Below are 25,832 nucleotides of genomic sequence, written 5' to 3'. Positions count from 1 at the left end.
GAAGAGGGGCATCTGCTTTGGCATCAATGATGTTTCATAATGGCGTTTTAGGGAAACACGGCTGGCTAGGCGGATCTAGGTGGGAGGGACCATTTCTACTTCCGGTAGAAGAAAACCAGGGTTTCTCTTACTCTTTCCAAGCCCAAGCAGTCCAGCTCCTGCATTTGCCGTGTCTGGGTTGCGGATATACCTAGAGCTCTAGAATCTGCAAGACTCAACCATCGTTCACTCCCTGGCTTTGATCATGCACAGATGCCTTTTGGTCTGATCCCTCGCACTGAAAAGTGGACGGGCCGGCGCTGTTGGGAAACTTTTAGTACGGCGCCGTCATTGATCCGAGTAGAGCGCTAATCCACTGCAATTGCTATCACCCCTTCTCTTCTACATACGTAGTCCTTGAGTTGAGCCTTGCCTCCCTTGGAGATAGATGCCCAGCAAAGTCACTGTTTTGCGACTCCAGTTCCGTGATAGCAAACATAGACGACGAAATAACCCCTGAACTCCTGTCCTAATCTAGCCCCTCGTCACAACCTTCCATCGACCGAGACAGAAAGACAAAACTAAAGTCCCAGTTGCGACATGCTCAACCGTTCATCACCCTATCTAGTTCCTAACCATAAACCTCGGAGGACACTAATCTATGCTTTACTTCTTCTTGCCCTTTGACTTGCTCTTTGAGGCCGGGGCATTGGAGTTTGTCGATGCGACACTTGACGCCCGCGAAGCTGACGTAGAAGTCGCCTTGCTACCCGCCGCTGACTTTACACTATCGAGCGCCTTATTCTGCCGCATGGGTTAGAATATCATGACAGGGACACTAGACGAGAAATCTCACTAACCTTGACACCGTTCGCCTTAGTCTTCTTCTTGGCCGGCGCCATCCCGAGGACGCTGTCCTCATCATTCTCATCGTCATCCGGCTCTCGCTTAAGTTTCCCGTTGACGCCATTCGTCTTGGTCGTGTTGACATCCTCAAACTCCTTGACGACTGTCGTGAGGAGAGTGTTACAACGACGGCTCAGCTCGGTCGGAGTCCGGCTGAGGAAGAACCAGTCAAAGCGGAAAAGAGGGCTCTCCCGGATCTCGTCCCGGATCTTTTCGTAGATTCCTTCCGAGTCCACACCATACTTATCCAACAGCACCAGGAGGAAGCGATCCTCCTCCTCTGTGTACACTTTCTTGTTGGTCGTTGAGACAGAATAGCTGATCTTGAGTTGCTGCAGAGGCACACGGTACTTGCTCATCTTCTTGCGCAGCATCTTGCGCTGGTGCTCGATCTTGCGCATCCTCTCTTCACCGTCTTCGATGATCTTGATATACTTATTGTAATCGGCAATCTCGGTGTACCGCTGCCAAAAGACCTTGGCATACGCCTTGACTTCCGCCGGGGTCTTGCTGTCGACCTCCTGCGCAATTGCTTCGTAGTTCGTCCGCCCATAGCGCCCGGACCCGTTAATGAACTGCTGGAAATCCCTGCGATTCCAGTCACCGAACCCTTGCTGTGCAAGTGCCTGTTTCTCCTCTTGTTCCTCCTCGGTCAAGGGTGTGGCATTGTCGATCTCCTGTTGGTCCAGAGCTCGCTCGGCCTCGCGCTCCGACAGGTTCTCGTCGTCGCCCTCGGGAAGAGGGACCTTGTACCCGATTTCTTTTCGGTAGTATGCGGTCTCCCTATCCTGGAGATCGCGCAGTCTAGGAGGGTAGAACTGGTAGTCGTGAACCGGAACCTGTTTGGGCGCACGGGGCGCTTTCGGCTTTGCCTCGGTGGTTCTGCCCCCAGTGTGCAGGGCCTGCTTGTAGTACTTGTCAATCGAGTATATTTGCTCCTTGCGCTCGCGCTTCGCCGGGTTGATCCAGTTGATGCCAATATCTTTCTTGCGTGCGGCAAAGTCCTCGCCATTCCACTCATAAGCCGACTCCGAGGTGAATTTCTGCAGGTCGTCGATGCCGAGCTTCTCATATCTGGCATTCAGCTCCTTGGTCCTGCTTTCGCCGGCCTGCAAGATGGCATCGATGTCATCATCATCCAATTCGCCATTCTTTTCTGCAAGCGTTCCGAAGGCGCCCTTGGTTTGGAACACCTTTTCCGCGCCGTGCTGGATCATGGAAAGAAGCTCGTCCTTGTTCGCAGCAGCTTTGGCGGCGACCTGCGCACGCCCTTGCTGGATGACCAGCTGGTCGAGACGCAGCTTCTGCGCCGCACGCTCCAAAACCTTCTCCTCAATGGCATTGTCCGTAACGAAGCGATATACGACCACCTGTTTGGTCTGACCAATGCGGTGAGCTCGGTCCATGGCTTGCAAATCGGCTTGCGGATTCCAGTCGCTGTCGTAAAGAATGACGATGTCGGCAGTGGTCAGATTGATTCCCAACCCTCCCGCTCTTGTGGTCAACAAAAAGATGAACTTCTCCGAATCGGGCTTGTTATACTCGTCGATGGCGGCAATACGATCCTCATGCGCAGTGCCACCGTCGATGCGGCAATACTTGTAGCCCCGGAACACGCAGTAATCCTCCAGAATATCCAACAAACGACTCATCTGGGAGAAGATGAGCACCCGGCTGCCTTGTTTCTGCAGTCTTTTTAACAGCTTGTCCAAGACCAACATCTTCCCAGAGTTGTAAACCAGATGCTCATCCGTGGTATAAGGCGGGCCGGGCTCTGCGCCCTCGAAGAGGTAGGGATGGTTACAACACTTGCGGAGCTGCATGACTATATTGAGCAACCGCGTCTTGGACTCCCGCTTTCCACCCGCGCCGTTGACGGCGTCGATATCCTTTTCGAGGATCTTTTGGTACCATTTGACCTGCATCTCCGACATGCCAATGTAAACGTTAACCTCCTTCTTTGGAAGGAGACTCTTTTCCACGTCACTCTTGACACGCCGGAGTAAGAAAGGCCGGAGAACTCGATGAAGCTGTTGGACAACAGTGTCCTGGTCACGGCCCTGGCCAGAGAACCATTGGTCAAAAGCTTCTGAATCACCAAACACGTCGGGCAGGAGGAAATTGAGAAGTGCCCAAAGCTCGTGCAGGTTGTTTTGCAAAGGGGTGCCGGTAATGAGCAGGCGGTTTCTCGAGTTGAACATGCGAATGACCTGCGCCAGCGATGACTCTTCGTTCTTGATGCGATGGGCTTCATCAATGATGATGTACTCCCAGGCGAATTTTCGGAGGTGGGCCTTTTCACGAAGGATCATCTCGTAACTGGTGATGCAGACGTCGAAATTCTCATCAATCAGGCGGTCATTGATGAGTTGATGGCGCTCCTCCTTTGCTCCCTGCAGAACGAGAACGTTGACCTCCGGAGTCCACTTGGTAAATTCCCGGTTCCAGTTATCCAGGGTCGACTTGGGCACAGTGATCAGGTGAGGGCCACTGATCCCCATGATATGTCGCAGGTAACCTAGAAAAGCTATCGTCTGAAGGGTCTTGCCCAGACCCATTTCATCTGCCAAGATACCTGATATGCCGTTCTCGTGAAGCGATATCAGCCAGTTGAGACCGGCGATTTGGTAGTCTCTCATGGTGCCCTGGATGAAGGGGGGCGACTCGCGGAAAACTGTCTCAGCGGAGCCGCCATGCTTTTCGTCCTTGAGCAGCTCGGCATCCTCCTCGGCTTCGGTCCGGCGGCGTCTATCGCTAGTAGCGCCGCCCTGGCGACCGGTTCCCTTCTTTGCTTTTTGGGCCTCCTCGTTCTGCCGGTCAATCTCGGCCATGACCTCGCGGATCTTGGGGTTCGGATTTGTCTCGATGAAGTGGCGAAACAAATCCGTTAGGCCGAGGAGGTAGCGGAATCGACGGATGGTGTCATCTTCCTGTTGAGGCGTGAGCAGCAATTCCATCACAAATGCCTCATTGCCTTGCCTACCTTGGATTCTCCCAATCTGTCGTGCTTCTTGCCGAAAATACTCCTCCGTAACTGGTTCGCTTCTGAGCGCCTTTTGCGGCCGTCCACGACAGGCTCGCCCGCCACGCTGCTGGCGGTGGTATTCGGGTTCGTATCCGAATCGGTGTAGTCGGGCGTCTCGTCAACGTCCTGGGCAATAAGCGGTTAGTCTAGGCTGGTTTTGACTTACACATGCGAACTAATAATTTGGGTAAGGGGGTTCTAGCAAGGTGAGCCAGGGGATCTCACCATGTCTTGGCCGGCCCGAAAATTCTGGTTGGGTTCTGGAGCATCGGGCATTGACGCGTCGGTGTCATTGCCGCTCTGCCGGGGACGGGGAGCCATGGTGACGGGAGCGCCTCGCGGAGGCTTATGGCTCCTACTACGCGACTTACACGCCCTCGCGTGTATAAGTGAGGGTCTGAAGGTGAAGGGGGGTGTTTTTCTGAATGATTCCACAAGATTTGGTGATGGTCGCTGACTTGGTGGCTGCAGTTTGCGACAAGAAAGTCGCAGGCTCGGAGCAATGCAGTTGAAGATGGGTGGGTGCTTCGCAGGGTGCGAATTTCTGAGGTCGAGGAACCCCAAAAAGGTCCAAACCGCGTCCCAATCAGCCAATCAAAACCGCCACAGGGCGGAGGGGATTAAAGTGCTGTCGACGGAAGGCCCGCAGGTGCTCTACCCAGAACGGTAGTACTCAGAGTACAGAAAATACGATCAGGCTATCGAAGCAAAGAGCCTTTTTTATCTGAATTTTACCGAGCAAACAGAATGTTGCTCGTCCAAGCGAGACATGTTCCGGAGGCAGGCCACAAGGAACTTGAAGACAATATGGGCATTACAGCGGTACATACAGTACGAAGGTAAGGTACCTTAGGATATGGACTCTTTCCTTAGCTAATGAGGAACTGATATCTGACCATCTACACAGCGAGTTTGATATCTGGCGCACCTGTTGTAAGGTGATGCTCCAACACAGTCAACATCTGATCAATTCATCCCCAAATTCGACTACATACAATAATACCTCTGTGGAACGCCTCAGCCCCTGACCAAGTGACTGGGCTAGCATATGAGCCCATGAAAGGCATAGGTACTTTAGGAACTCAAGCTTACAGTAAGAGTGACCAAGCTATGTATTGTTTTACCTTGCCTTCAGCTTCTTTTGAGAACAGGCCTTTGGTGCGACGGGAGTACACCAGCTAACAGTTAATAACTGTCTAACACCTTGACTCGTGAAGGTGACACTTGCCGTGTTTGGATGGGAGGTGCCAAGGCCGCGAGCTAGACGCACGTGCCACTCCACAATCCCCACCCACTTGAGCGAATCATCAAAAACCAGCGACTGCACCTGGAAACTTCCGCCAATCTCCGCTGTGGCGCTTGATACCGGCGACATTCCTTCGCTCCCTGTCCCAGGCATGACAACACAGCGCACGCCGTTCAGATGTCGATACCCAACTTCGCGAACCCCTAAGGCGTAGCCAAAGCTACCTTAGTTCTTACTCGTCTCGAAGTCATGCGATCTTGAACACACTTTTCTCCAACGTTAGCCCTAAGCACTTCATTCTACGCTTCCGCCATCTCCATAACCCATCACACCCCACTGCAGACAATACCCTGGCCGCTGTCACGCTCCGCTCTGGCCCACATCCAGCGCCTTGGCTCCCCTCGGTTTAGTGAAAACCCCTCAAGCTCTCCATCGCCAGTCACATCATATCCTTCCACAGCAATCAGCTAAGGCAGAAACTCGACATATCCGACAAGTAATTCCCAGGCCGCAGTGCCCTGGCTCGACCAAAGCCATCCGCCCATCGTCGGACAAAACCAGGCCACAATGAGTGCTGAGTCGAACGAGCTACTCGAGGCCTTCAAAGCCGCCGCCCTGTCGGTAACGAAGCTGTACAAGACATCTGCTTCCGCCCTTGCAAAGTCGCGTGCGGATGGGTATCAGGACTGTCTTGATGACCTCCTCTCCTTTCTGGACAGAGAGAATATTGGCGCAGTGAATGGCGAAGGGCAGAGGATTCGCAGATGGGTCACTGAGCGGTTAGAGGGGCGGGAGATGACATCCCCGCCGCTCGAGAGCGACGACGAAGCAGAGAAGACCGAAGCAACTGCATCATCACCGCAGATTCCACGCTCTGTCCCAGCAGTAACACCACAGCCAAGCGACAAGGGCGAGATTCAGATGAGGGACTCCGCACCGCCTGTTCTCACGACGGTTACGTGCCCTTCGACCCCGGTAGTGGAGGAAGTAGACATCATTGTTCCCTCGCAAGAAACTTTCACCTTTCAATCATCACATCCTTATCCACAAGACGCCGCCATGCGGCTGGCAAATCTCGACCTCTCCGATTCGCAACCACATGGTGCCTCGAACCGCTCAGCGCCGCGGAACGGGAGGAGCAGAAGTGCGAGGACAGGAGGGCCTAGGACATCGCTTGGACGAGGGGCCGGGCAGAAGAGAAAGGTCAACCTGGCTGAGATCTTTGACCTAGGCAGTCTCGGGAACGGCAAGGACGTGTTTGGTGGTGGCAAGCGAAGCCGGCACGTATGACGTGAAAACTCCCCAGCCGAACTACACACCCGCATCACTGCCCGACCTCGCGGCCGGGGCTGTATCACCGCTATTCATCACTACTGGAAGCATAATACGGAGGGAAACGAATGACTCGCCACGGGATGTATTCCCTGGGACCCATGGACACGGACGATTTAACGACGACAACCAGCATCTGGAGAGGGTTACGGATCGGAGGCGGGACATTAGATGGAGCATATTGCGGGGCGTTTTTATCTATACCATACGAGCCGTCATGTTTTCCTGTTTTGCTTTGGGTTTTTGTATGTGGAAGTTTGGCTCATAAAGAGGAGTCGATGGGGCTGCTGCTTCAGTACGGATAGTGTACGTAGATAGTCATACTTCCACGCACCTGTTAGTTATCTAGCGGTTGGCTGTTGGAAGACCGTCTGGACGTGGGGACGGTTACTCTCGAAGAACATCATCAACCTCCTGATTACTTCACTCGGAAAGGCTCACCGCCCTCGTTGTCGTGCGTGGTGCTTCAGGCAAGCGGTTTCAGTCTGCGATAGGGGCTACTTCCCGGCCTTATTCAAGGATGCTACTAGTAAGACATGGAAGTCTCGAAGGACCCGCTCCTCAGGCATAATGTAGCAGATGGCAGACTTGTCTCGCACTTCGTCTCCTCCTGGACTGCTTGGAAGCATAAACATATGAGAGGCTATCGGGCTGGAGAGGCAGAAAGGCAAGAGGGAGTCAGGCCGGCAACCTCGGCCTCAAGGTCCCCTTTCAGAGCATCGCCCATCAAATGAACCAGCAGGACACTAGGTGATTGCATCTAGGTCCACCGGCTCCAGGGTCCTCAGGTGTATCGGCCGGTATGCGATGGAGGACTCAAGACCCGTAGCATCTGACCTGGCAGGCCGTAGAAGTCGTACCTTTACATCTACAGCAGCTTGAAGCGGGATGCCCACTACATGCACGTGTCAAGAACCTTTGGGAGACCTCACCTGCTATCGCCTCGGTGTAAGCTCAGTTGCACACCGGCAAAGCTCGACGGCCTGACACAGGCTTCGTAGCTCATACTGGCGAGGCTCTAGCTCCCGGTGCGCTTTTCATAGTTGGGCGCCTCTGTCTCGCAGTGTTCTCCGGAGACAAAAGGTATGGTTATCCAGTTGCAAGATGCCTGTAGTGTCTGCTACCTTATTGTTTCAATAAGGGCCGCTGATATTCAGGTCCGGTTGGATGTCGATTCACAAAGGTGGTGCTCACAGAAAGGACAGCCATTGTGCCGCGAGAGAGTACGAGGATTGTACATCTGGCCTTGGCTCCTAGAATGTAGACCGGTGTATGGAATAATGTACTGACCACGATCGGGATTCGAAGTTTCCAGAGATATCGCGACAACCAAGTGTATAATCAAATTGCAAGGCAAAGCAGACTCAGGTGGATAGCTTTGAGATGCCAAGGTGGGAAGGTGTATGGCCCTTGCGCTGTGTCCGCTAACCCGTTTTTGAACTAGCGTTGTCACTTAAGTAATTGACCAATCAAACAGCGTCGGTTGTGAAGCTGAACGGATGGCCCCGCAGGTGCCAAAACAAGGAATCGTGATGTTCCCCTGTCATTGCCACGGCTTCAAGGACCGCGGCAAGTTCATCTTCAAGTCAATATGTATCCGTACTCAAGTGCCAATCATTCGAGCAAAGCCGAGTTGCTGAGGGCATCAACCGGCACAATCAGCTTGCCAAGACAACTTCACGGCCGATGAGCCCAATGAAAAGGATCACGGCCAGGTGTTGGAGACGCCTGCGTTTCCATCGATTGGAGAAGTCCGAGCTTGAATGAGGGAGTCTGGAAGAATCTGTGAACCTGGAGCGGCAGTCGCGCCGCACCCATGTCCGTAATCAAAGTCAACACTACCTTACCTTACCTTGGCTAGTGCATTTCCCCTTCCTCCTGGAACTTCCCACTGAGCGCTTTCCTATCCGCTCTCGTATTTCCCATTGTGAGAAACATTCCGCTCGCTTCGTTGCCGTGGTCCGTTGCGTGTTGCTATACTACTTTGTATTCCTCGTCAGTTGCTGCGTACAATACACTCGTTACTGTCAACATATACATATAATCGAGACTCCCCAAAGAGCATCATCGGACGGGCAGCCTTGTCTTTGTTATTTCCGCAACTCTCTCGACAAAACACTACAAGATGAAGTCCTTTTTGTTCCCCATCGCCCTCATGGCATCGGCCGCCATGGCCCAGTCGAATTCTGACTGTGCCGCCAACTACATTGTCGAGGCTTGTCTCGAAGGAGAGAACGCAAAGCTCGCCAACTGCAAAACCGGCGACTACAACTGCCAGTGCAATCAGTGGATAAACATCGTCACGTAGGTTTGCCTGTCGACACGCCAATCGTCCATCTCATCTTATTAGCACTGGCTAACACGTCCCAATCCGAATGCAGATGCTTCAACAACTGCCCCGACGACACCAGGAAGCGTAAGGATTCCCTCTCCAGCTTCCCTTCATCCTCTTTCCTTCCCCGGCCTCCTCACTAACCTCTTGATTTTTCTGCTGGATTAGATGAAAGCGAGGGCCAGAGGGAGATCTTCTGCGGCTACGCGAGCCAGTTCCCCTCCAGTACCGCGGTGGTTTCCGCTGCCTCGCAGACCTCGGCGGCAGCCCAGACCACGCAAAGCACCGACAACAACAGCAACCCGACATCGTCGGCTTCGGGAAGCGCCACCAGCACAACCAACTCCCCGGCCGCCAACTCAAGCAACAGCGCGGCTGACCTTGCCCTGAACGCGGGCGGCGTGCTTGCCGCTGTTGCCGGTCTCGCTGCCGTTGTGCTCTAGAGGGTGACAATGCGATATCTAAGACCTGAGCACGCTGGGATTCCGTGAAGATTTGTTGTTTGGAACCAATGTTTGAGGGAGCAGATAGGGGTAAGGAACGTGTGAGAGGCACACCAGCGCAGACCCGACCTGATCTGAACCTTTTTGAGGAAGTTTTGTCGGGCAAGCGAACTCTATTGCTGAGAACAGTGTCAGGATTGTATATATACTACAAGGCCGCGCACCGAGGCTGAGTCACTAGGTAATACTTAATTCGGTGAGCACTGGGTTATCAGTAATGGATGCTTTTTTGGACAACCATCCCGATCATGGGCTATGGACTGAAATGAGTTGGCCTCCCCAGATACAGCTTACGCTGGTAAGGTAAGCAATCAAATTTCTGTCCCTACATCTCGTGATTGTGATCACTGACTTGAATCTGACATGACAGAGCCAGTATCACAGCCTCCAGTTCCCCTCCGTCGGAAGTACTATACATACCATATGACACTTTTCCCTCATGTACCCCCACGCCCCTATTCTCTCCAATACATTTGAATGGCTGAACGAGTCTAAGCATCCTGATCCCCTCCAAGCGGCGCGTACCTTCTATCATCATTAATACCCGCTTGCTTCACACCCGCCCCTTCACCTCCAGCCCCATGAGCCTTCTTAGCCCCGCCCATCATGGCCCGCTCCGCCAGCCGGGAGGGGTCCATGTCGCTGCCGGGCTCCGGCAGCGGACCGGGTCCCGTGCCGGTCCCCTCAAACCCGCCCTCGGTGAGGTTCTTGCCCTTGGGCCGGTCGTGCGCGGCCCGCTCCTGGTCGTAGTGGCTGCCGTGGGCGTACGAGGGTGCAATACCGCCGTAGGATTGCTGGTTTTCGAGGGAGAGGGAGGTCGTCTTGTTTGCGGCGGTGCTGCTTCCCTTGCTGATGCTGTCTGAGCCGGGATCTAGAGAACGGCCTGTGCCGATCACGAAGCCCTCCTGCTGAGAGGACTGTTTGGGTCCCTTGGAGGACTGGGACTGGTTTTGGCCGCCCTCAGCGGTTTGGGCCGATCCTGTGCCTTGTCTCTGGGGTCGGGACTGAGACTGGGACTGGGGCTGGGGATGAGACTGCTGTTGTTGTTGCTCGGCGTGCTGGCCGGGGTTTGATGCAAAGGTGCCGCCGGCACGGGTCGATTCGGCTGCGAGAGAGGACGAGTCGACCAGGCCTGCCGTCTCGCGCACTGTCGGGACGTCCTTGCCCGTGGTGACCTGTTTGTTTGAGAGTCGAAACGTCAGTGCTGTGACTTTGGGCAAAACATAACGGATGGTTCAGGGGCACATACTTTCATGCCAGCGCTAGGAGCCTTTCCGGACGACATTGTTGTTGTTGTTGGTAATGTTGTTTTGTCGCTACGATTGTTTCTCGAGATACACACGTATAGATACCTGTCAAATTAAAGTATATCTGCTGCTTAGAACCTTCGTATCAATCAGATTCTTCATAGGAAAAGGGCCAGCCTCAAATAAGGGGTTCGAGTCACAATAGGCATGACATCATGAGGGCGTGATGTCATGGCTACGCGGGACATTGTATGGAATCTGCAAACAATTGACCGAACGATTATCAACTCGCTCCATTGCCTGCGGAGAAGGAGCAGCAGTGGTGCATGTTCGCTGAGCGATCTATGACTTCATGTCGCGTTGCAGTGGCTAAGGTAGCTGGAGCTCTCCCGTATGTGGTGTAGATCATCACTGCAACAGCCATGAGGTAAGCTGCCAGAGCACCCAGCATGAGGCACCTATGCAACTGCACTTGCTATGTTAGCTGCCACTTAAGCCTATGCTTGGAAAAGGGGTCAATATTCGGCATTATGTATTGTAAATACATACCGGCTAATGGTGGACGACCATGAGGACTATAACAAACTTATAAACCAAAGATCTGTATAAACACATGATGCTAAGCCATATATTGGTCTTTCTGTATCAAGATAAACCTAATAATGAGTAACCCAATCCCTACTCCCGCAGCGCCTCATGAAGAGTTCCTCCTCCGTCAACCCGCGAGGTTAACGCACCTTAGCAACGAGGGACTGTGCCAGGCCGCCCAGAGATACACGAGGTACCTAGGATACCTCCTCTTGTTCAATAAACACAGATCAGAAGAGGTCAAACCAAACCCAACCCCCTCAGCAACAACAAAGCCCCTCTACAACCCTCGCCGACCACCAGTGCTCATCAACGTAATCTTCTGTTTCTTCTTCTTCTTGCCTCCGCCGCCGGCCGCAGCACCCGAACTCCCAGCCCCACCACTGCCACCACCGTTACTAGCCTCGACTCCCAGCGCCTCCAACTGCACGGCAATATCCGCGGCACCCAGCGTCTCCAGGACGTCAGCGTCCCTCAACCAGCCATCGTCCGCCTTTGGACGCCGGCTGCTGCTCGGGACTGGCTCAGGAGGCGCCCCGACCATGGGCGTTCCCCAGACGGTCCTGGTGCCGGACGGGCTGGTGCTGATGTCCGACAACGACGAGAAGCCCGGCCTCGGATTAGGGGGCGTGGTGCCCGCTGCTGCCGGCGCGCCGGTGCCGAGGGGCAGGAAATCACTCATGTCGACACGCGGCTCGTCATCATAATGGTGGCTCATGTCTCCTCCGAAGCGCACAGTCACCTCCTCGTCGACAACCGGGCCAAGGTGCCGTCTTGCGTCGCGAATGGCGGCAGCCTCAAGGCGCTCGGCCTGCAGCCGCTCGCGCTCTTCCTGGGTGGCTTTCTCCCGGTTCCGCCGGCGGCGGCGCTCGATCTCCTCGGCGAATGTTTCCAAAATCTCAGGCGGAACAATGTCTGTCCAGTCGCATTCTAGAAAGCTGATTAGACAACCCCGCGGCAGATGGCCCAGGTATTTGGCCCGCTTCCGCAGACTATCGTCGACCGCATGGCCGGTTGAGATGTGCTCGACCCTCGGCAGCAGCGTCGTAGGGAACGCGGAAAAGGAGCCGTATTTGGTTTTGAGGATCCGGATGTCAAGCGGGGAGAGGTAGAGATGTGGCGGGGATGTGTAGAAATAAAAGTCCTGCTCGGCCTGCTTTGCCTGGCCCGGATTAGGGGGAGGGGCAGGGTTGTCTGTCGAGACAGCCTCGTCCAGCTCGGTCAGCTTCTCTTTTGCCGCGTTAACTGCCCTAATAGCCTTCTGCGTCCACTCGGTGTCCTCGTGATAAAGGAGCTCGTCCTCTTTCTCCTGCTTCGTAAGGTCCTCGATTTCGCGGTCAAATTGCTCCGCCATGTAGCCGGTAGTGCCCTTCATAATCCTGGCGTAATCCAAGACATTGGCTGCGTAATGCCACGGCACGTCCTCGCCAGATTGAAAGACCTCAGCCGCGCCTTCCTTGGGCAGTGCCAATGTGCTGTTCGCGTTCCGCACCATGAGACGGAGAATCACATCGTCGCCAATGCGGGGCAGCGGCGACTCCTGGCCGGCGTAGAACCTCACCGGGCGCACATCCGACATGTAGAAGGTATCCTCGCAAATGGGGCATTTCCTCCACCGAGTCTGCTTCTTCTCAGCCGGCTCACCATTGCTAGTGTTCATGAAACGCATGACGCAGGGTAGGCAGAATATGTGGCCGCACTTTGCCATGCGCGGCGCGACGGGTTCTGAGAGGCAAATGGGGCAGGATGCTTGCTGGGACTCGGCGGATGCAATGACCTGGAGGACATCGGCCCAGTCGATGTGCTCGTCGGCATCGGCGGCCTGCTTTGCGTATGTTCCGCTGGGTTTTACGACAAAGCGATAGTTTGCATTGATGTAGCGCGCCTTGTCAGCGGCGTGGTAGCCAGATCCCTGACCCCACGAAGGGTTCCGCCGGTAGGAGCGGGAATACGGAGTATGGTGGTAATCGTGAGGGCGAGGCGGCAGAGCGTAGCTCATCAGATGCGTGATGGAAGTTTGGCCGCGCCGGCTAGAGGCATTGCGCAGGGCCCGTAACTCGGCCAGCTCGTCTTCCTGGTCCAGGTGTCCATTACCGCCCTGACCTCCGGGGCGCCGCTGGTTGCGATGCTGCCTCCTCGATGCCTGGCCCTTCCTCGGGGTGGCCTGAGCGTGGAGCGAACCCTGTGACTGGCGACGGCTAGAGTCGAAACTTGGAGTGGGCGATTGAGAGACGACCGGGGTGTGGTTTGCCGTGGCCGGAGCCGAGAGCGGCTTGCTGGGAGCGGATGGTGTCGAGCTCATGGTAGGCAGCGGGGACGATGAAACGGTGACGGCTCGATGGCGTTCATGCGTGATTCGCGGCCAGCACGAGAAGAGCAACCAATTCCTTCAAGGATATCGTCAGCCGCGATTCTCAGCAAAGAAGAATACAGCAACGCAAGCGATGATGATTGATTCGAGTCGATGCATTCCTAGCGTACCTCCTAAAGATAGTTGCTCGCGGCGGTCTGCCGTGAGTGGCCTGTAACTGACACGAATTTCGGAAAGCAAGCTTCCCAGGCCCTTTTCGAGTCGTTGTGTTCAAACTATTCGCTAATTCCTATTCTCGCTCATTGCCAGGGACAGGTAGGTTGGGATCTGGTGATTGGGAGGGGCCCAGTTCAGGACCCCACGAGAGGTTGGGTGGGCAAAGGAGGAGGAGTCACTCCAGTCGCGGGGCAAATTGCCTTTCATTCCCGGATAACGTTAGCGATCCCCGGCTGCACCGGAGTGGCGTCTGTCATGCATCGAGTCAGCTGACCTTGCTCTGCATCCTGTGCCTAGGTATCTGCCAAAGCCATCGGAGACTGGGGTTTTGGAACAAAAGAGGAAGCGAATCGATAGTTATGAACCCAATTGCCGATTCCACTGCGAAGTGTATAGCGTTCAGGAGCGAGATGTCCAAGGTGGTGGTTGTTTGGCCCAAAGGTGTCCCTTCCTACGTACACTTATACACTAAGTCCAGCAGAAGGCACATAGCCCCAGACAGAACATCTATAAACCCAACTTATCAACCCAGCGACAGAATTATATTATCTCGGAAACAGACTTGCAACTACCATTGCAGGGAAAAAAAGACATTAACAGTATTCAATGAGGCCACCCAGACACAACGACCCGAAAGACTGGGATATCACTCTTCAGTCCCTCTTCGCACCCTCCCATGACCACACACCCATACACGTGTATCCATCTCCCGTCACTTATGACTAAACTCTGGCCCCTAGGCAGGTAGTAAACAGTCATCACCTGCAACCCTCCAGTTCCATTCGGTTTTACGGCGCGACGGAAGAACACTCATAACGTATCCATATCATCAGAATCCATTCCAGCCTTCTTTGACGGGTAGGTGGAGCAAATGGGTGAAAACAAGACTGAGCAGGTATTGATACAACAGTGTCATTGCTCAACGAAAGGAGATGCATGATAGTCCTTGCCCAAATAGGGTTGGTTCAGCGTAAAAAAGGCGCAAAGAAACAACGAGGGCCGCAAACACAGCCTAGTCTGCGATGAGGCGGGAAAGCAAAACGAGGTATTATGGCTCGAGCCCTTAGCGGCAAACAATGGAGCCGCCTTCCTAAGCGAACTTGTGCTTCAGCTTGGAAAAGAAGCCACTGACCCTGTTCTTCTTCTTCTTCTCGGACGCCTGCCCATCAGCCTTCTTGTCGCCGTTTGCCGCAGCGCCGGCCGAGGTGGTAGCCGTCGTGTTGGCTCCGTTGGTGGCCGGAGCGGTCTTCTCCACTGCCTTGGCCGGAGCGGTCGTCTCCACCGCCTTGGCCGCATCCGTCTTGGTCACATCTACCACTGGTCGGTTGTGCTCCGCTGGAACGGTGGGTTTTTCGTCTGCTGCAGTCTTTGACGTCTCGGCACCTTCGGGCTCGTCCATAGGCTTGGGTGGCTCGACAACCTTGGGCTCATCCGCCGCTTTAGACAGGTCGACGGGCTTGATGTCTTCAACAGTCCTGATCCCCTCGGCCGGTGGCGGCGCATCGACAGACGAGCTCGTAGTCGCGGGCTTAGCCTCTGAGACGATCTTGACCGGCTCGGCACCCTTGGGAGGCTCGACCACCTGAGGAGTCTCAACGGTCTCGGCTTTCTCAACAGCCTTGGGTGCCTCAACCTCAACTGGCTTCGGCGGTTCCGCGGTTTGAGGCTTCGCGACAACTTCCGTTTCCACCGGCTTCTCCTCCGCTTTCTCCTCCGGCTTCTCTTCCGGCTTTGTTTCCTCAGCGGCCGCAGCAGCGGACTCGCCAGCGTCTTCCGCAGGCTTGGCTTTGAGAAGCTCAGCCTCAACCTCCTTCTTCGCCTCCACAGTTGTGGTGCTGGCCGCCGCTTCGGGACTCTGAACGGCTTCTACGAAGGACTGCTTGACCTCGACAGGAACCTCCGGGGCCATGCTCTCCCGAATTTCCTCCTTCTTTGCCTCGGTACTCGCCCCTTGGGTGGATGCTGGGAGGACCCCTTTAACAGAGTCGGGGAGGTAGGTAGCGGCATCCGTCGCGGCAGAGGTTGCCTTGGCGGCAACATCAGCCGCGATCTCGCTGGCTTTGGCTGTGATATTGGCCACAGTATCGCTGGTTGTGGTCGCAGCACCGGCCACGGTATCGCTGGTCTTGGCTGTGACATTGGTGGTGGTATCGCTGGCTGTAGCTGCTACACCAGCTGCGGTATCGCTGGCCTTGGTTGCAACACCGGACGCGGTATCGCTAGTTTTAGCTGCAACATTACCCACAGTCTCGCTGGCTTTGGTTGCAGCACCGGACGCGGTATCGCTAGCTTTGGCCGCAACACTGGCCGCCACATTGCTGGCTTTGGTTGCGGCATCGGCCGCGGCGTGGCTGGCGCTCTCGGCAACAGTGATGGCAGCTCCCAATGCTACCGCGCCGGCCGTGGTCGCCGCAGACACTATCGTTTCAGCTACCGTCTTGTCGGTCTCGGACTTCTCGGTGCCCTTGCCAGCGGTGCCCTCGGAGGTCGATGGGGCTTCGGCGACCTTCTGCAGGAGCTCCTGTTCCACATCGGCCTTCTCCTTCACCTCTTCGGGAACGGCGCTCGCTTCCGGCTCGGCGTGGGCCTCCTCTTGGCTCCGCTTAACCACCTCGGGTACCTTGGGCTCCAAAGGAACTCCGCCAGCCAGAGCGGCTGTGGTTGAGTCGGGCGCAACGGTATTGATTGTGGCCTCGTTTGCAGAGAAGGCAGGCGGCATACCGGTGCCCAGCCCTGGAATCCCGGGAATACGGTCACTTTTCTCGTAGGACTCCTTGTCCAGCGTAACATGGCTGTCAATTGCATTGGCCGAGGTGTCCCGGGGAACCTGCTCGCCAGGCTCAAGCTTGATCGGGTTGACGGCGCCCTCTGCTGCAGGGAGTGGGTTTACCTTAACTTCCTCTTCGGCGGCGGGTGTCACTGGGAAGCCGCCAGGAGGGGTAGTCTCTTGCTTCCGTTCTTCGCCCTTGTCCTCGGCAGCTTCTTGCTTCTCTTCCTCTTCTTCCTTCACCTCCTCCACGGGGAATCCACCAGCCATGACATCGGGGTTCTCTTTCTTCTCCTCTAACGGGACAGCGCCGGCAAGCTGGGCGGTAGTGGAGTCAGGTGCGGCAGAGTTGATGGCAGCGTTGGCCATGTCAGTTTCGCTCGCCTTCTTCTCCTCTTCCACGGGAAAACCACCAGCCATGACATCGGGGTTGGCAGAGGTGGGTCCCGCGGTCGCGGTGGTTTCCTCTACCTTGTCCATCTGTTCAGGTAGCAAGAAGTTGTTTTCGTTTCCTTCTGGGTCCTTCTCTTGCGGCGCGGTGTGGTCGGTAGTCCAGCCGCCGTCGACGACAAACTGCAGTAGAGCAAATAATACGTCAGCGACGCGAAGAAATGATGGTTCAATAATATGGCACGACCGGTGGAAGAACGGTCAAAGTTTAGGTCTGGCTGGCAGCTCCAGGCAAGCGCAAACTTGGCAGCAAGCGAGGAACCAGCCAAACTTTAAAGCAAACAAAAGAGGGGAAGAACTGGAAGAGTGCAACGCGAGGCCGCGGTCCCACGCCCTTGTCCTTGTCCTTCCTTAGTGCCAGTCACAGATTCGTGGTCAGCCGAGGTGGGAATTTCGTCTCCAAGCCCAAGGTTCCACTCAACTTGTGCCGCTAGCTTGCTTAAAATCGCCCGCAGCTGGCTCTGATGGTTTCCTGTGCAGCCTGTGACGGCGGGAAAGTCGTGCGTCATAACGCAAGGCTCAACTAAAATGACAGCCGCGACAACACCATTGGATCAACGGGAATCATTCGGCGCTGGAACTTCGGCCACTTGGTCGTGTTTCTGACCCTGCGAGAGGTGTTGAAACGTTCTTCAGGAACTTGATCCGGTGTCGCGTGCGCCAACTCAAGGAGCTCTCAGACTACGAGCTACCTCGTCGGCGGATTTTCTGTACCAGCGGTATAGAATGAGATCGTTGACCTACCTTGTAGTATATTTTATCGGAGGTATCCGGGAGCGTAACCGTTTTTTGGAACACCTGTCCAACCTTTTCCAACCTTTGACTTTTGCTCCAGTCGTCAAAGGTGCCCGTCACGTAGACTTCCTCGGCGTCATGAGGCCTACAAAAACAGTCGACACAGCATTAGCACAGCGGTCGCCGACAAGAGAGTCGTCAATTCGTCATTGTGGCGAAAGCTAAGTGACCAGTGCGAGTCATAGCAGTTCCTGGCCATGTTGCAAGCTTCAAGGTTGCGGCTCGACACCTCCAACCGCCCGCCCGCCCGCCCGCTGTGACAGCAGCCTGAGCACAAATAATGCGACAATTGACTGACCATTTGAACGTAAAAGCGCCCATTGTTGGCAATGAAGCTGTATATGTATTATTCGGCACCGTCGATTATACGGACACTAAGGTATACTTCGTAATTCGAGAGGGAAGCGCTAACTATCGCAGGCGTGGAAGCTCGGATGCCAGAGTCGGAAGAGCTGTCGTCCTTAGAGGGGAGCCGTCCCGCAAATCACCTCAGCACGACCAGGCCGGTTGCTTTCTTGCGGCTCGCTGACGTCAGTGATGGAAGAGGGACCGACAAAGAGGCGCCGTTGCAGATGGCGAGACAATTGTCTTGAAAACACTAAAAGTCGACGGATTGAGCAGTTTGAGCGCAAGGGACAAGAGCAATGTTTTAAATCGAAAAGATCGCGGTCTGTGAGTTTGAAGGATTCGGCGTCGAAGACAAGCCTCAGAGGCAAAATAGGAGGGGCTGGAGTCAACCGCGATGCCGTTTTAGGGCCGACCAAGCAGCTAAGCGCAGGTTTACGGATGCCAAGGATGATGCACAGCTGTAAGTATGATAAGGTACGGTACGGTAAGATGCATGCAACGTAATGAGCCTGTAAGTACTTCGTACACGCGCCTCATTTTACATTAATTTCGCGTTCAATTTTCCATTTCCAATGTAATGCGTGAAATGCAATGTACTTCGTAAATATCCGAAGCTTCTCGCAGGCTCCACCAGTCATTTTCCTCAATTCCTCAACGGCGTTGTTGTCACAACTGCCACAACCTGCGCGACCTGCATGCTTGCAGCTTCGCTACGGCACAGTTGATCATCGCCGCTGATAACAATCTCATACATAACCTCATTGCTCACATCAACCTGCATATGCAGACTGCCACATACCGGTAGCCCACAGCATAGTGAGCAATGAGCATACTCTTAACAACTGTCACACAGCTCTCGATTCTATTAAGCAAACCACTAGCTGGGTCCAAGCCATGTAAACAGCTCCATCCCTTTTCTCCTTGCGTCCGCATGCTTGGCTGCATGCATAGCAGCAGCCTCTGCCGCGTGAACTCTCAAGAGTTTAACGCCATTCGCCTGTGTGCGCCTGACGAATCTTGCAAGGAATATGGAACGCATGAAGGGGAGAAGGAGAGCCCAACTAGAATCGCGCTCGCACTCGCATCAGATTCATAGGAGGATCCAGATCCCGTCTCGATTCTACCAACCAAACTCCTCGCAATGTAGTTCGATAGCCGGCCCGTCACCCACGATCAGCCTCGCCGTCGTGTTTCGAACATCGCGCATCATTGCCTTCGGACCACATGCTGCAACCAGGACTCTTTGGTCCTGGGGTGTGGTGGCGATCGCGTCGCGGATGAGGGAGGCCACATCGGGCCGGCCAATCTTGACAGGATGGCTGCTGTAGACTTGGGACGACATGATGTTGCTCTTGCTGTTGCGCTTGTTGGACGTGTCGGCGAGCTCAATCCTCGTCTCGATCGCCCGTTCCATTTCCTTTTCCAGGTCCTTTTCCGACAGCGCGCCCCAGCCGCGAGATGCAGCCGCGGGGAGACGGGCGGAATGCTTCTCGGCGTCGACAGGCGACAAGGGTGGCGACCCGCCATCTTCGGAGGAAGAGGACGAGCCATTGTCGTTTTGCCCATGGCCGTAGGGAAGCTCGGGAATTGTCGGCGGTGCCCTCGTGACGTAGATGGAAACATTGGCTTTGGCCGAGTGCGCGTGAGTTCTGAGCATCTCTAGCTGCTTCCTGAACCAAAAGAGATTTTCTGCACCGCTTGTGTCAGTGTCATGACAGGCTAGCTCGAAGGGATCACAACTCACCGTGCGCCCTGACAGCCCAAACGAAAACAAGGCACTTGCGGGACTCGTCGTTCATCCTCTCAAGAAGATTTGCAGCGAGCCCAAAAGTGAAAGTGGCTCCTCCACCCCCGGCGATGAGCACGATCTTGTCGAACTCCATGGGATCGGGGAAGGTGCCATACGGCCCGTCAACGGATGCCCTGACGGCTGCGCCGGGATGAGCCACCGCGTATTTATGCAGGTCGCGAGTGAACCCGTTCTCGGCCTTGACCGTGAATTCCACAGGGGATCCGTGATGAATCGTAAAGGGGTGCGTCTCAAACCTGCGAACCGCCGGAATCCAGACAAAACAGTGCTTTCCTGGCTCGGCCCCAGCGGGTGCCTTCCTCATCACAATTTTGGTGCCCCCGTCGGGGAGTGGGTGCAAGGTTGCCTCCTGTCTGTAGTACAACAATTTTGAGGCCCGGATGAGGCGGTCGAGGCACCACATACTGGATGTGAGCAGCGTCACAATGAGGGCCTTTTCTGCTAAATGCGGCTGATGGAACCCGACTGCGACGATTCCTATGACCCAACCAGAGATGTGAGTTATGTAGAAAAGCTCGTACCAGATGCGGCGAACGAATGTGGCCGAGAGGGTGACGCTCAGGAAGGCAAACCCAGCGACGATGGCGGCAATCTGGCCCCTCTGGGAATAGATGGATAAGAGTCGACCTTGAGAACTGAAGTAGGAGGTATAAAAAGCAGCATGTAACACCATAAAGACAAATATGGTGTAGCCGACGATTTGGTGGAGACAGTTGAGTCGTTCCTACGTTATGTTAGACAAATGCCGCTTTCCGTTGGGGAAGGTCGGGAGGAGTTACATAGCTATATGCCGTGATGCAAGCCAGAGGTGTGTTTTTCAGGGCCAGAAATACTGCGAGGGATATGTTCGCCTCCGCCATCCTAGACAAGTCAGCGCCGGCACTCAGGGGAAGGAGTGAATAAAACGTACCAGCCGAACCTGGCAGCAAAGTTGGGCAGGGAGATGTCCACATTGCTAAATGCAACAACCGCGTTTATGGCGACATAACCGAAAACCAGAAGACCGTGACCCGCAGATTTGAATCCGGGCAGCCTTCGGACCAACAGGTTCCTCACAAATCTATAACCGTCAGCGAACCTGTTGTTTGAAGAGAGCGAGATGGGGCTATTGCTTACCTGGAGGTCGCGACAAACGGACGACCCAGCACTCCAAGGGGTTTCTTTGACCGTTCCAGCCTGGCACAGAGCCATCGTGTCCAGTGAAGTATCACAAATATGGCGATGAGTCCACATATTCCGGCCGCGAAGTACATCATCATCTTTTCGACGACCATCTGTCTCTGAGCAAAGAATGCGGCCATGGCAGGGTTGCCATGCCCATGGCTTCCAGAGCTTTCCCCTGCGCTTCCTCCGCTGTGTCCGCCTCCATGACCATGCCCGCTTTCGCTCGAAGGGTTGGTGGTTGTCACCGCCATCTCAAGGAGAGCAGGCGAAGAAGGAAACGAGAGGGTGTGCCGTTCACCTAGGGGTGAGGATTAGAGGCGCCAGGGCCTCCTATTGTATATGGCCAAGACCTTCCTAGGGCTGGAGCTGGCTGGTTCAAGGACCAAGGAACGATCGGTGGAAACTGAAACGGCGCCGGTCTAGACCTCGGAAAGGCCGGTACTCACTCTACCTGGTATATATCTGCTCTTCCGTAAAGCCATCTCGGCCGGCAGCTTGCCAGGCGTGTCTGAAACTGGTCCGAGTGGGTCTGGGGGATACAGCCATTGGACAGATTCAGGCATATACCAAGGGATAGGTGAATGAAGTGTTGATTGCTTCAGTGTCACATGGAGGGGGCCTGGTATTAACGGTCATGGCATCACGGCACTTGAGACTCCACCGTAACCAGACGCATGATGTAGGGCACGATGGCGATGGAATGGCAAGTTGATAGCTAAGATTTTCAGTCATGTATCTTGTCAAGTGGGTTGGACGGAGGAGAGGAGTGCGTATAACGCAACGTCCACGGGCCATAGCTTTGTTTGCCGGCCACCGCCAACGTGCGTGAAAGGGACCGAAACATGGTTCAGATGGCGGACGTTGATATCATCCCAAAGAGGTATAGATACCGTCATTTTAGTCACTTTGGCCGGACAGGTCTGTATGTGGGCTTGGGCAGCCTAAGAACGGGCGTGCTGCAGCCCATAGGACTGGTTCCGTGGGCCCGCGGGAGATGCGGGTGGGAATGGCATGCGCGTGGAGGAGCGTCCGGTTGGGTAGGTGACAGCCTCTTCGGGGGATTCAAGATATTGACGATTTCCTCTCTGGGACTTTGTCAGCTTGACAAAGCACAAGCCCGCATCCAAACGACGTTATACAGAGGTCCTCAGCACGCAACCGATGTGGGTCTGAAGAGCAGATGGCCACCGGTGTCACAGTCAGGACGAAGTGACATCCGCAATAGGCTAAATGGCAAGTAGGGCAGCGATGGCAGGCTTTGATGCCACAGCAGGGAGTGCAAGACCGCAGCAGTCCCAGGACTGAGATTCCTTGCCGTCATTCAATTTAACCCCACAAACGCACGCAATATCAATCAATATCCAGCCCACCTCCTTCATCAAGGCCTATAACGAGCCCAGTCCGGGGGCCATCCAGCGGGCTTCAGACGAAATGTCGCTGAGTCTTCCGCACTGAGGTGTCCGCAGTGACATCTGCACACGCGCTGCAGCTCGCAGGTCGGGCGCGGCACGGCTTTCGCCTCATGATGCACATGGTCCCCAGGAAAGATAGGCGAATGTACGTCAGACGCGAGGACCAGAAGCGAAAAGGCAGAGAGACGCGGATCGCGTTTGCGGCCAGTCCTTGCAACGGCGATCAGAACTGGAAGGGAGGGGTTTCAGTTATACCACCGATATCAGCCAACTTGAAGAAGGAAACAAGCATGCCGGGAGATGGCAGTTGAGAAACAGGTGAAGATCATAACGCGGCATAATGAGCTGGCGTGGCAGGTGAAAAGGCCCTGGTCTGGTACAGGAGTGTGGGAACAAACGCCGTCACTTTAAACTCCCGCGCCCTCCAATGGGGCTGCTGTGGCTAAAACACGCTTTTCCGGATAGGAAAGCTCGCAAGCGCTCCCACCGCAACCACAAAAGAAGCCTGGGAAGGACCTGCCAGATCTTCCGGCCATCCAGGCATATTTCCATCCATGGTATATGCCAAAATCATCAATCTACCTTCCTCCCAAATTCCAAGTTGTCATTGGCTCCTTCTTCGCTGCTGTCGATTGTTTCTCTGTACGCAGATCCTCAGTGTTCGGCACATTTTGACCACCTGGGTAACTGTAGGATGTGAAGAGCCGGAATCGAATCTGGGTCCGACAACTTGCATCACCGAAGAGGATGCTTCCTGCGCACGGTCAGCGTCGGTATCCGAGATATCGGGCAGGCGCGGGAAGGCCCACGGTCTCCGACTGTCCTGTTCCAGTCAACTTCCGGTTGCTTCCCGGTTTCTTTCCGTTCTCTTCCCCTCCATTTCGGCGCTGAAAGAAGTCAAAGTTTGGGTCGCCCACCGGTGCCACAACTGGCACTATCTGGGACCGAGCGACACACCCGCTTCATGGGCTTTCAATGTACATACATACAAGTCTACAATACAGCAGACCAAGCTTCAAGGTAGCAACGCTGCTATGGACAACACATTCGAGCTTATCTCAATCAAGCCCGCAAAGCCCGTGCAGACGCATCTGTCAAAGTGTCGGGAGGATCTCGGCTTGCCGTCTCGGAGATCCTTCGCGGCCATCTTGATCATACCTTTGTACGCATCCGTACAAATGTAGCTATGGATTCAAAGAACTTCGTTGTGTTGCGCTGCAGCACAAGGAAGGGGCACGCAAGTCCGATTCAGATCCAGACTCGGAGAAGACCGCATGCTTTCCAGGAAAGGAAAGACGAAGCAAACAAGTTCCTTTAGATGGTACCGAGCACGCTGACAAAGGAATTTGATATGTGGGTGGCCTGCCATCGCGATCACTTCCCAACCTCCAAGACAGCTGGCTTCAGTGGCATTGCAAGAACAGCATCCGTGTGGAGCGAACCTGCTAGGTCCCTCCCCTTCCCCCTATTTTCGAAAGCCAGATGAATAACTCGCACACAGTCGGAAGTGTCTAACATCAAGACACAGAATACAATCAAGACCAACGCTCCGTACACTAAGTCCTACCTAGGTATCCGCCTTATTGAAGATTTCCATTATTGACATCTAAGTACAGGTAAATTACCTACCTACCCAACAAGTATTAATAGCAACCTGCCGTAAGGCAAAGAACACCAGCGCAAAACGACCACCACCAGCCTGCTGGTGGTTTGTACTCCCAGTCGAACACCGTCCCGTCCATTGTCGTCCTACCCCCTTCCTCTCCAAGTACATACGCTTGCCCCCAGGTAGACCAGCGCCAGAGTCAAGAGGACAAATGCCCCCCACGACTCGAAGATTAGGGCTGTTTCTAGCCCGTTGTAACCGCTATTGACGTAGGTGCCGACGCCGGAGTCCGACAGCCTCTCACTGAGCAGTATGGCCGATATGATGGTCCACATGACTACGGCCAACGCGAGCAACGTCACAGTCGATCGAGGCAGCTCGATTCTGATCACCTGGGCTTGGTCAGTCTGTTGCTGGTTAGGAGGAGGGCTTTGAGCGGGAATGTAGGGGTTGCCGTTGGGCATCATCCACATCACCGCCGGCTGCTGCACGTATTGAATGGGCAGGATCGGCTGCTGCTGCTGTGCGTTGCTATTCCTGTTGTGGTTTGCGCCGTTGCTAGGAGCGCTGCTGGTGCTAGCGCCACCGGGAGCCGAGGGAGGAGAGCTTGTGCTCTCCACATTAGCCCGCTGTGCGACGGTGGAGGAGACGGCGGCCGCTGCTGCTGAGACGTCGCGCACCGCCTTAATGAGCCCGTCGATGCATTCCCGCTGGAAGAGAGCGTCGATGCATTCCCGCTGCAAGGCCTGAGCGGAGGTGAGCTTCGCCGGACCATCCCACCGCTCGTCGCTTTCATCGTGATCTTGTGCTCTCCCATACTCAACATCTTGAAGACGGAGGTCGACGTTCCCGATGGTGAGCCGCAAGTCGTCGAGTGTCCGGCGAATCTCGGAGAGCATGTGCCGATCCTGATGCGGTTGTTCGGCGCCCGGGTCTGCCTCGGCGTTGGGGTGGTCGTTGGCTTCAGGGTCAGCATCCCACTGGACGGGTTGTTCATCCCACCACTCCGAGTCGCCGTTGTTGTTGACATTCCAGTTCATGTCGGCGTCTGGAGGCCAATCGGCTTCGGACTCGTGCTCCGGAGGGTCATCGTCCGCCGAGTCGGCATCGCTATCCTCCCCTGACCCCCAATTTTTTGCTTGAGGCTGCAGATCGGTAATCACCGATCGGATGTGCTCTTGTTCGTCGGCTGTCAAGTTCCGTCCGAGCTGCGTTTGAACTCGTCGGACCTGGTCCGCTATAGCTGCCTCTGTTAGGGCACTCTGCGGGACGTTGGGGTCTCTTAGATTCGTAAAGTAATGCTGGTTTTGGTCATCCCGGGGGATGAAGAAAATGGGCCACTGTATCTGGGCATCAGCATCTGGGACGGCCTGAGGATCTTGGGTGGAATGAGACTCACGTGTATTCTCATCCCCCGAATTTTCGTCCATACTCAGCTGCCGCGACCCCTGTACGCGCCTCAGGCTCCGTGGGATGCGAGATGAACTGGAGGATTCAGGAACTAAAGAAGAACTAGCGTCAGTCTGGCTAGTTGTCTCTGAGTTTGACATTGTGACTGGTGCTGGAGTGTGTAGTTCTGAATTGTATGTATTAGTTAAATGTTGCTCAAGAGGCAAATAATCGTAGGCAATAGGTAGTAAGGATGGAATCTGTTTTCGAACTCGGGATATTTATACCTTCTGCGATATCACATAACACTGGCACTCCAAGAGGTCGTTGCTTAGATTTATACTTCCCTTGTTTTGTGATATTATAGGACACAGACAAAGAGATCGTGCGCAGAAGTATGCTTTGT

At 54.9% G+C, this 25,832-nt stretch overlaps 8 protein-coding genes across 8 annotated transcripts; 2 read left to right on the top strand and 6 right to left on the bottom strand.

The window, feature by feature from the left end:
• Positions 1-226: 226 nt before the first annotated feature.
• On the bottom strand, positions 227-4,464 carry N656DRAFT_782075 (chromatin-remodeling complex ATPase-like protein). Its single transcript, XM_064815692.1, has 4 exons — positions 4,136-4,464; positions 3,869-4,036; positions 840-3,815; positions 227-783 (listed from the first exon to the last, which is right to left on the bottom strand). Exons 1-4 carry the CDS (start codon positions 4,229-4,231, stop codon positions 646-648), a joined length of 3,378 nt encoding a protein of 1,125 aa, XP_064667617.1. The 5' UTR covers positions 4,232-4,464; the 3' UTR covers positions 227-645.
• A 1,259-nt stretch (positions 4,465-5,723) lies between these two features.
• On the top strand, positions 5,724-6,446 carry N656DRAFT_714416 (uncharacterized protein; the record flags this gene model as incomplete). The annotated part of the gene is made up of 1 exon (XM_064811971.1): positions 5,724-6,446. One exon carries the CDS (start codon positions 5,724-5,726, stop codon positions 6,444-6,446), a length of 723 nt encoding a protein of 240 aa, XP_064667616.1.
• Positions 6,447-8,613: 2,167 nt separating this feature from the next.
• On the top strand, positions 8,614-9,263 carry N656DRAFT_800304 (uncharacterized protein; the record flags this gene model as incomplete). The annotated part of the gene is made up of 3 exons (XM_064817997.1): positions 8,614-8,792; positions 8,870-8,904; positions 8,989-9,263. 3 exons carry the CDS (start codon positions 8,614-8,616, stop codon positions 9,261-9,263), a joined length of 489 nt encoding a protein of 162 aa, XP_064667615.1.
• Positions 9,264-9,600: 337 nt separating this feature from the next.
• N656DRAFT_831022 (uncharacterized protein) lies at positions 9,601-10,929 on the bottom strand. The gene is made up of 2 exons (XM_064818618.1): positions 10,573-10,929; positions 9,601-10,498 (listed from the first exon to the last, which is right to left on the bottom strand). The coding sequence occupies exons 1-2, from the start codon at positions 10,606-10,608 to the stop codon at positions 9,815-9,817; spliced, it is 720 nt and encodes a 239-aa protein (XP_064667614.1). The 5' UTR covers positions 10,609-10,929; the 3' UTR covers positions 9,601-9,814.
• A 188-nt stretch (positions 10,930-11,117) lies between these two features.
• Positions 11,118-13,846, bottom strand: N656DRAFT_757995 (uncharacterized protein). Its single transcript, XM_064813166.1, has 2 exons — positions 13,640-13,846; positions 11,118-13,545 (listed from the first exon to the last, which is right to left on the bottom strand). The coding sequence occupies exon 2, from the start codon at positions 13,458-13,460 to the stop codon at positions 11,439-11,441; it is 2,022 nt and encodes a 673-aa protein (XP_064667613.1). The 5' UTR covers positions 13,461-13,545; positions 13,640-13,846; the 3' UTR covers positions 11,118-11,438.
• A 929-nt stretch (positions 13,847-14,775) lies between these two features.
• On the bottom strand, positions 14,776-18,018 carry N656DRAFT_770438 (carbohydrate-binding module family 48 protein; the record flags this gene model as incomplete). The annotated part of the gene is made up of 3 exons (XM_064813776.1): positions 14,776-17,025; positions 17,647-17,782; positions 17,996-18,018. The coding sequence occupies 3 exons, from the start codon at positions 18,016-18,018 to the stop codon at positions 14,776-14,778; spliced, it is 2,409 nt and encodes an 802-aa protein (XP_064667612.1).
• Positions 18,019-19,165: 1,147 nt separating this feature from the next.
• On the bottom strand, positions 19,166-21,156 carry N656DRAFT_800300 (uncharacterized protein; the record flags this gene model as incomplete). The annotated part of the gene is made up of 5 exons (XM_064817996.1): positions 19,166-19,734; positions 19,790-20,579; positions 20,635-20,716; positions 20,766-20,915; positions 20,972-21,156. The coding sequence occupies 5 exons, from the start codon at positions 21,154-21,156 to the stop codon at positions 19,166-19,168; spliced, it is 1,776 nt and encodes a 591-aa protein (XP_064667611.1).
• Positions 21,157-21,960: 804 nt separating this feature from the next.
• N656DRAFT_800299 (uncharacterized protein) lies at positions 21,961-25,587 on the bottom strand (the record flags this gene model as incomplete). The annotated part of the gene is made up of 2 exons (XM_064817995.1): positions 21,961-22,104; positions 24,208-25,587. 2 exons carry the CDS (start codon positions 25,585-25,587, stop codon positions 21,961-21,963), a joined length of 1,524 nt encoding a protein of 507 aa, XP_064667610.1.
• Positions 25,588-25,832: the final 245 nt, after the last annotated feature.

The sequence above is a fragment of the Canariomyces notabilis genome (genome assembly GCF_033297395.1).
Source record: "Canariomyces notabilis strain CBS 508.74 unplaced genomic scaffold N656scaffold_21, whole genome shotgun sequence".
NCBI classification, from domain to species: Eukaryota; Fungi; Ascomycota; class Sordariomycetes; order Sordariales; family Chaetomiaceae; genus Canariomyces; species Canariomyces notabilis.
This window is presented reverse-complemented; position numbering and strand designations above follow the sequence as displayed.